The sequence below is a fragment of the Nestor notabilis genome, unplaced genomic scaffold, assembly GCF_000696875.1.
Source record: "Nestor notabilis isolate BGI_N333 unplaced genomic scaffold, ASM69687v1 scaffold31265, whole genome shotgun sequence".
Taxonomy (NCBI): domain Eukaryota; kingdom Metazoa; phylum Chordata; class Aves; order Psittaciformes; family Psittacidae; genus Nestor; species Nestor notabilis.
Genome location: NW_009931161.1, coordinates 8,776 through 17,289, shown reverse-complemented (window position 1 = coordinate 17,289; position 8,514 = coordinate 8,776). Strand labels below are relative to the sequence as shown.

Genomic DNA, 8,514 nt, shown 5'->3' with positions numbered 1-8,514 from the left:
TCCCTATTGTAGATCCCGAATGCCTACAGCTGCAGCTAGCGGTTTACCTGGTGCAGGTGTTGAGGTCCCAGGTTTTGCAGGTGGCCCTGGCAATTTGAGTGGACCAGCAGGTTTTTCAGGGGGTCCTCAGACTTTCGGTAACGGTCCTGGCAATGTAGGTGGACCCCCTGCCTTTGGTGCTGGTCCTCCAGGGATTGCTAGTGGTCATGGACATATGAGTGGACCTCCAGGGTTTGGACCTGGACCAGGAAATATACATGTTAGTGGACCCCCTGGTTTTGCAACAGGCTCTGGGAAGCCAGGACCAACTGTCATTAAAGTGCAAAATATGCCCTTTACTGTTTCGGTGGATGAAATTTTGGATTTCTTTTATGGTTACCAAGTGATCCCTGGTTCAGTGTGTTTAAAATACAATGAAAAAGGCATGCCCACTGGAGAAGCAATGGTTGCATTTGAGTCTCGTGATGAAGCTATGGCAGCAGTTGTTGATTTAAATGACAGACCTATAGGCTCCAGAAAAGTAAAACTTGTTTTAGGGTAACTGTTAATATGAAGTAGTTGTAGAATAGATATTCATAGTGCTGTGATAAATGCATCCGGATTGGTTTTTATAGTATTTCCAGGCTAGAACCTGTGGATTGTTTAAATTGTAAAACAGATTGGTTTTGATAAGACAGAGCCCTGGGTTAACCATTGCATAAGAGCCACTGCGAGGAGAGATGCGCAGTGGATTTTCCTGTACAAGTCTGTGGAGAAGCCAGACAGATTCTTCTTTGCCATAGAAGTTTGGTAACCTTTACTGGTCACAGTGCTTATCAAGGAGTTTAGATTGGTTTTACGTAGTTTCGGATAAGGGAAATAGATGAAGTCAGTGAAGCTCTTCAGTGGGTGCTCTTGCAAGCCATTGTAAAATAGATAGCTATTTCTAGATTTGGTTAAAAGCTGGCTGAATTTGCTTTGTTTACAGGTCAAAGCTTTGTTTAAAGTCCTGATTTTACTCTGCAACCGAACGAATTCTCAGTGTACACAGATTAATTGTTTTGTGTATGTATCTTTATTTTTTTTTTTTCCAAGATTCTCACTGTATGAACAGTTGAATTATGCCCATTGCTGATGTGTCTACCAAACTAATTCCTATAAGTATGAGCAGAATCGTTCTGTAAAATTCAAGCTGTTCTTTGTGGAATAACCTTTAGTTATTTATATATTGCAATTATAACTGTGCAGAATAAGACTTTTGCCACAAGTTTAGCTAACCTCAAACATTATCATATGAGTTCTATAGTACACTTAAAACATTTGCAGTAGAAGTAACAACTTGAAAAATACTCATTATTGTTTAAGTAGCTTGATTTGTTAGGATTACATGAATCAGTTGGGATAGGATCTTTGACACTAGTTGGATATTGATGTTGTATTTCTCATGTGTCTTTTGAACTCCTTACGTAGAGTCTCTGCTAAGAGAACCAAAGTGGTGATTATTAGTAGAAGATTGGAGTCCAGCTAAAGTGTTAAATTAGTTTATATATGAAAGAAACTATCTTCAGCAACTCTGTCATGAATTACTGCTATGGGTGAATTCAGAGATAAAATTTATTTTTCTCCAAAACTTGAAAATACTGAGTTTACTATATATTTTTGCAATAAAGTTGTGCTGTTGTATTCAAAGTCTGTATAAGAGTTGCCATTTTCTTTGCTGTGCAGTAAAACCTTCCATGGAAAACCAGCGAATTGAAAAGGAAGTAATTGCACAAGTGAAAAGTAGACATTTTTTTTTGGTTCGTCCTTGCTTGGCTTATGATAAATTGTAAGACTTGGACATTGCCTGAAAAAGTCCTGCTATTCCCTGCAAATCATTGTACTTAAACATAGTAAACTTTAAACTGTTTCGTTTCCTGGACAAAGAAAAACAGTGCCTTTTGGTGTTGCATATCATGGAACACTGAACTGTATGGTCAGGCAAAATTGAGAGGTGCAAGTGGCAACAGTTTTATTCATGTGGTGTGTAGGAGAGATTTGCAAACCTGTGCAGCGCTGCATCCTGAGAGGATTTCCCAGTACAGGAATGTGTGGAAGGATTGTATAAAGGTGTACTTCAATAAAGAGGCGGTCGCATTACACAGATGCTTCTGTAATTCATTAGCGTGATTTTGTTTTGACAGATTATAGGTGGTCCCAACTTTTGGAAAAGTCATGTGATTTGTATATACTGTTTAAAATTAAGCCTCCTGTTAATAAAACTGTCTGTCTCTGAAGCTTCATGTTATGCGTTTCAACAGTCTTTGGGAGTAATGTTTCAACAGCAGATCTTTGTTTCCTTTATTTTATTTTCCTTTTGGAAGTCTGAAAGTCCCCTTGCTGATGTCAGAAGGATGTGATTAGGAGTCAAGCCTTTCAGTTTACCTTTCCAATTTTGCTCTTTGTTTCTTTATTTTTTTTAAACAACTTTTATTAAAGTTTCATACTATATTGGAGTTATTTGGGTGCTTGTTTCTTCATGTTTCACATTAGAATAAAATTACTGAAAAGGAAAACTTGGCTTCATTGTTCACAGCCTTGATTTAAGATCTTGGTGTGTGTTGACTGGCAGAAACTGGTGATAACTGTTTTCAAGTTCCACTGGATCACAACAGTGCTTGCCTTGTTGTGAAACAATTAAACTCCAGGTGTCTGGAATTAGATGCACAGTTCTGTTAACTGTCTTTTGACTTCATGTCTTGATCCTCTTGGTAATGGGTCCAGGGTTAGGATTTGCGTTAGTCACAGCTTACTGCGAACCGTGCTTGTGTGCCTGTCCCTGGGGACTTTCTGAAAGTGCAGGTTTGTTTTGGAAATCTTTAATTTTCTGATTATTTTATTTTATTTTAATTTTTTTCTGAACAGTATTAAGATGTTTAAATGCTTATCGAAAAAAATATGGAAACTAATATAAAAAGCCACTGGTGTGTGGGACATTGACATGGATGGAATGGTTAAGTGGAGGATTTGGGGTGGGGAAGGGGCTTCTGATCTTGCCAAGCAGTTGATGCTCCAGGTTTTTTAGCATAAATTCTTAGTAAATGAATAAGTAAATATCCCCTCTTCCTCGAGAGCAGGCTCTTGGAAAATAGGAAGTTGTAGCCACTATCAAGTGTTACTTGAAATTATGAGAAGTTTTCAATAAAAACTGGCTTTCATGTTAGAAACAGCCTTAAGCTGCATGTTCTAAATTAAGAGGGATACCCTTACAGTAACAGGCTATGCTGCTAGATTTGATAAAATTACTTACTTCACACATGTGTTTGTGGACAGCCTTAAAAACAAGGGGTAGGACCCCTGGGGTCACTTCTCCAGTGTGGAAGGTATGAACTGCCCTTGAATATCCCCTTCAAGGCTGATTGCTGACAAAAGGTAGCAACAGAAATAACTGGTTAAAGGACCCTGCTCAAATTGGCAGTTGTTTTGGCCTTGATGCTCTGAATGTCAGGAACTGACATCCTGCTTAGCCTCCTTGGAACAATGCAGTGGATGCCACTGATGTCCCAATTTCTTCCAAGTTACAGAAAGAAGGTACTTGTGTTTATAGAACTGGCTAAGTTGATGTTTATAGCAGTTCCTTAAGTGTTAGTGCCTAAGTACTACTTCTGAAACAAGTGGTAAAGTGTTACATTCACAAAGTGATTTCTGTTAAACATACATATTTTTGCTGTCCCATTCACAAGAGAAAGTATGAATGTAATAAACAGTGATAAACTTGTGACCTGTATGGAAGAACTGCAATGTTCAGATGAGGGTGACTTTAAAGTTACCAAGTTTTCAAGCAGTTACATATAAATGTTGCAGTCGGATTTTGTTTTTAACACAAGTCAATTCTATAATATAGCAAAGAACATTAAAGCCAGTTTCTTATTGATAAATTATTGTCGCCACGTTCTAAATGTAGATTTACGAGAGCTTTGAGGCTTTGTAGTTTTAAAGAAAACTGAAGGTTACTTGTTTTTTGTTCTAAGTAGTGTTCCTTGCATAGCATTTAATGTTTTCCTTGAATGTCTGTGCTCTGAATTTGTTGTGAGTGGAGAGGAAGATCAATGCAAAAATGAAGACTAGAGTCGTGTGCCAGTTGACACTGAAGGTCTGCTTTCTGAAGAACATATGTGCTGGTCAGTTCTGAATTACCTAGGCTGTCCTTCAAGAAGTTGTTGCCTGTGTGAAATCAGCAGCTCATTTCACTAACAGTATTTTGGTGTGCTAAAGACTGCAGACTCTAGAAAAATAATACTTCTCCAGTTACCTGTGCACACCAGTAGTGCCTTAACTGTCAATAATGATTCCAGTTTCTCTATTTTGTTTGTCCTCAGCCTTCTGCTGTGGTGGCTCCAAAGCTGCTGTTTCCCACAGCAAGTGCTGTTGGTCCTCAGTGTGTTCAGCAGTGTACACCTCTGAACAGTGTTGGCTTTCTGATCTGCAAAATTGAAACCACCTCATATTATGGACCACTTAAAGTCTCTGGTTGGACAATGGACTGCTCTTTGGGAGCAGTTGTTTTCAAATGATTGTCCAGATATGTGGATTAGACCCTGAATCAAAGGATTACAGTTCCTGTTTAATACAGATTCTAGTGCAAGGAAAAGATGAGTTTTTCTCTTTGACAAGATAATTGGTTGGAAGGAAGCAGTTTTGAAACTGGACTGGTATATAAGGAAACAGTTTGAGTCTAGGGACAGGCACAAATGAGTTTTATGTCAGTTTGTTTCTTTAGGTATTGCGCAGGTCTTTAGAAAAGAAAAAAAAAAAGATGCTAAATTCTGGTGCTGTAAGAGGTTTTTCAGAAACAGTGCCTTGGGCCTGGAAGCAGTATTGCTAAATACATTTGCTCATCTTTGTCCTTCTGCAGGTTTGCTAATGCTTCTTTCTGTTCTGTGGCTGTATGTTCTTTCACGGTTTGGGGAAAACTGAGATAGAGTTTGTGTACAGAGAGAATGACTCTTCCCTGTGGAAGTGGAGGAAAAACTGTTAAGTGCTTCTGCAGGAAGAGTGACCTCCCGGGGTTCTCTTTCTATCTGGTTTTGGCAGTGAGAACATGATTGTAGTTGAAAGATTGGGCTTTCCCATGGAATGACAGTCTGTTGATTGGTAGTGTGCATTCGCCTTAAGGTTTGTGGCTGTGTACTCAACTCTGCTACTCTGTCCCTGTCTAATGATCAGGTAGGTATAATGTAGCTTATTTTCTATACTGATGACTTTGTCAGTGATTTTCTCAGAACTGTCGCTTTGTGGAATGTTTGGGTGTTGTTTGTGCAGGGAGAGCTTCCCACCTTCCTGACTTGGATGCTTTTCACTTATGAGTATAAATACCATATGTAAGAAAAGCGGCCCTAAAAGTGTTTCTTTTCCATAGCTCCAGACTGAACACGGTTGTCAGATGGTTTAGCCAGGACTCTTTTTCACTCACGAGTGCTCGCTTCTGGGCAGCTTCCTTTGTTACTGTTCTGGTTTTATGTATGTATTCACAGTATGGCAGCTTAGGAGAGGAGCAGCCAGACAAATTCTGACCTGAGTTCCTTTCCTGCTGCTGCAGAGCCAAAGCTTATTCCTATGTGGCTGTTTTTCTCTTGTGTGCTCTCACATCTACAGCCTTAAGTTCAAATGGTCTTGCCAGTTGCTTCCCAAGTAAGAAAGTAAGATTTCAGAATTAGTGAATATATTTCCTTCTAACTTGAATCCCATTTCCACAAAACCAGTTTTGTAACTCTGTATTTACTACTCTCCTGCCAATGTGAACTAGACTAGTTCCTCATTCAGTTGCCAGTAAATCACAGCCAGGATAATTTCAGGGCTAGAGTGGAGATGGCCTTTACAGTAGATGGTCGAGTGCATTTTCCCTGTAAAGTTTAAAAGTGAAAATGAAGGACTTAGAAGGTTTGCAAAGGGAAAGCAAGAATTGATGCTGCCCCTAAAACTTCTTTGGTTGGCATAGCCTGGCTTTTTGGACCAGTCACTACTGCTGGAAGGCTGGTGACTTTCTGAAATCATCATATTGTGGTTACAGTGTTTTTAACCAAAGAAATTGGTGGGATGGTATCGCTCTGATTGTGACCATCTGAAGGTAGGTGGAACTTCCAGGTAGCTATTTCATAGTTTCATTTCAACTATTTCCCATTAAATGTGTCTCTGTGTGTGTGGCATTGCTCTGTGTGACAGCAGGAAGCTTGGAAATGTTTTCCTAGTCACTTAGGCAGATTTGGGGAGGAAAATAGTCAGAACCTAAACTCCTTCAAGAATTCCCTTTAGATAGTTCTGATTGAGGGCTTTTTATGGTAAAATTCATATGACCACTGTTATGAAGGTTTCGGGCTCCTGTGTAGCACCTATTTGCTCAGTGACCTTGCTGTGGTGGTATTTGTCAGAACATGCTCCATAATGCGAGCTTTTCACAAAACTTACTGTTTTCAGCAGTGTAACCAAAGCAGTGATGCTCGTTTTGACTGGAGGATGGATGTGGATGTGGAAGGTCCTTGCTGGTTTGAACAGGAAGCTCAACTTGAGAGTGAAAATGATGGTTGCTGATAGTGTTGGATTATTAGCTAAATGTTCCTAATAAAAGGGTGGTATTTATAAATCCCCTGTTCCTGAGGAACACTAATGCAACCAGATACAAAAGCAAAGAGACTAATTAAAGTGAAATTAGGCTTTGGCAGTTCATTGACTGAATGGAGGGGAAACTGCTTTCTTTAAGGCGGGCAGGCAGAGTTGTCAAACATTAGTAATTCACTTGCCTAGGATTCCCCTGCTACACTGCAATGTTGCTGCAGAGCCAGCAACCTCTAACCTCTTTGTGTTAGAGGTCCAATCTCATACAAATCAATGGAGTGTTTTCTATAGCACTTAGAGCTATTTTCATCTATGGACTTGAGTGCTCTTAGGAGGTAAGTGTGTGTGCACGGTGGTGGTGTGTAGCTGATTTGTCTCCGAGTAAGCCAGTGGCAGAATGTTTTCATTCATTTAACTTGTGTTAAAGGCACATCAGCATTGACATCAGTGAAGTGGCTTCAGGGTTGAAGTTGAAAGGTTGAGGCCAAACTTTCACTCTTCAGCTTTAATAAAAAGAACCAAGTGATGCTCTAATGAAGACTGTTTGTGGTTCAGAAACTTCTCTGAGCTTGTGAAAAAGAGCAGAATAAAACAGTGAGTAGATAGTTAAATTCTTAAACTAATCTGAAATCCAGATTCCGTTGCTAATAGTAGAACGTATGAGATCTGTAATTGAGCTAAATGGTTTGCTGTTAATGAGTTAAGCCTGAGCCCTACACCATTTTACATGTTCTTGGATTGTAAATCAGAATTTATTTTTGATGGTCCAGTCTGTTTTAAGGTTTATAAAGACAACTGTAGTTGTTGTCACTTAAGTCAGTGATAATCCCTATATGTATAGAAAAGTGGAGTAAACTAGATACATCTCTTAAAGAAAAAAGCCTTTCAGATATATCTGAAAAATTACATACACAACATCTTGAAAGTTTTGAAGGCTTTTGTTTTGTCTTCTGGGCATTCATCCCTCCCTTTGGGTAACTGACACCGTATTTTGGTTAAGGAGGTAATCCAAATGCATTTCTTCCTTGCAGCACAAGCAATATACCATGCTAGTTCTTTGAATGAGGAGGTAGTGTTTGGCTACCCAGATTACTCCAGGAGCAGAAAAGGGGGGTGTTTTCCGTCTGTTGGATGTCTTGTGCTACTTTTTGTGTTTAAAGTCTGTCTTTAGTTGTGCTGATAAAATAACTTCAAGCAGAAGCAACAGTAAGTTTTCTGAAGCCAAAAATGCATTGGTTTAAAGAAACCCAATCATCAGTGTAATGTAAGTCCTAATATAAGTCTGCAGATGATGCATCTATATGAAATATCAGCTATTTTGACTGAATATGACCATAGTATTATCATTTAATTCTGTTACTGTGAAAAGATGAGAGGAGTCCCTGTAATCAAGTTGTACACCAGCCGCAGCGTGGTGTGTAGTGTGTTAACCTTCCTCCCTGTCTTGTTTAGTCTTGAATAGATAGTAAGGACCAGTTGTGTCGACTGTTCTTGAGCAGCCCACACCGCAAGGTCACTTACCTTTGTAACATGAAAACAGTGTCAATCTTTTTGTGGTCTTCAAATCCTTTTGCTACTGCATTAGGTACAAATGGAAGCTGGTTGGTGAAGAACCTGCAGTGAACAAACTGCTAACGTGCTGAGCCTGTCTGATGTGTTGTCCTGGCTGCTACCTGTTGCAGTTATTCAGCTGTTCTCTTACTGTGCAGATAGTGCTCTGCTGCCCACAGAATGTGCAACCTGAGTTTCCAAGTTCCACCTAATGGTGGTAACTCCAAGTCTCTCTACTTAGAGTAAATAGAATTAAATTCATGCTTTTACAGCTGTTACATTTACTCCAGCGTTTTCATCCGGCAGGTTTCTGCTTGGAAAACTCTGCCTCAGGTTGGTCATATTTGGTGAAAAATTCTTGGAACTATTAATTTGATTTTGAGAAAATAAAGA

General features: G+C 39.3%; 1 protein-coding gene across 1 annotated transcript in view; it reads left to right on the top strand.

Annotated features, from left to right (window-relative positions):
- LOC104406685 (RNA-binding protein 12-like) overlaps positions 1 to 2,534 on the top strand; it is a 9,490-nt gene extending 6,956 nt beyond the window's left edge. The window contains 1 exon segment of the mRNA XM_010015755.1: positions 1 to 2,534. This exon segment is cut by the window's left edge and continues 11 nt beyond it. Within this exon segment, the coding sequence (XP_010014057.1) occupies positions 1 to 541 (541 nt within the window). The 3' untranslated portion in view covers positions 542 to 2,534.
- Positions 2,535 to 8,514: the final 5,980 nt, after the last annotated feature.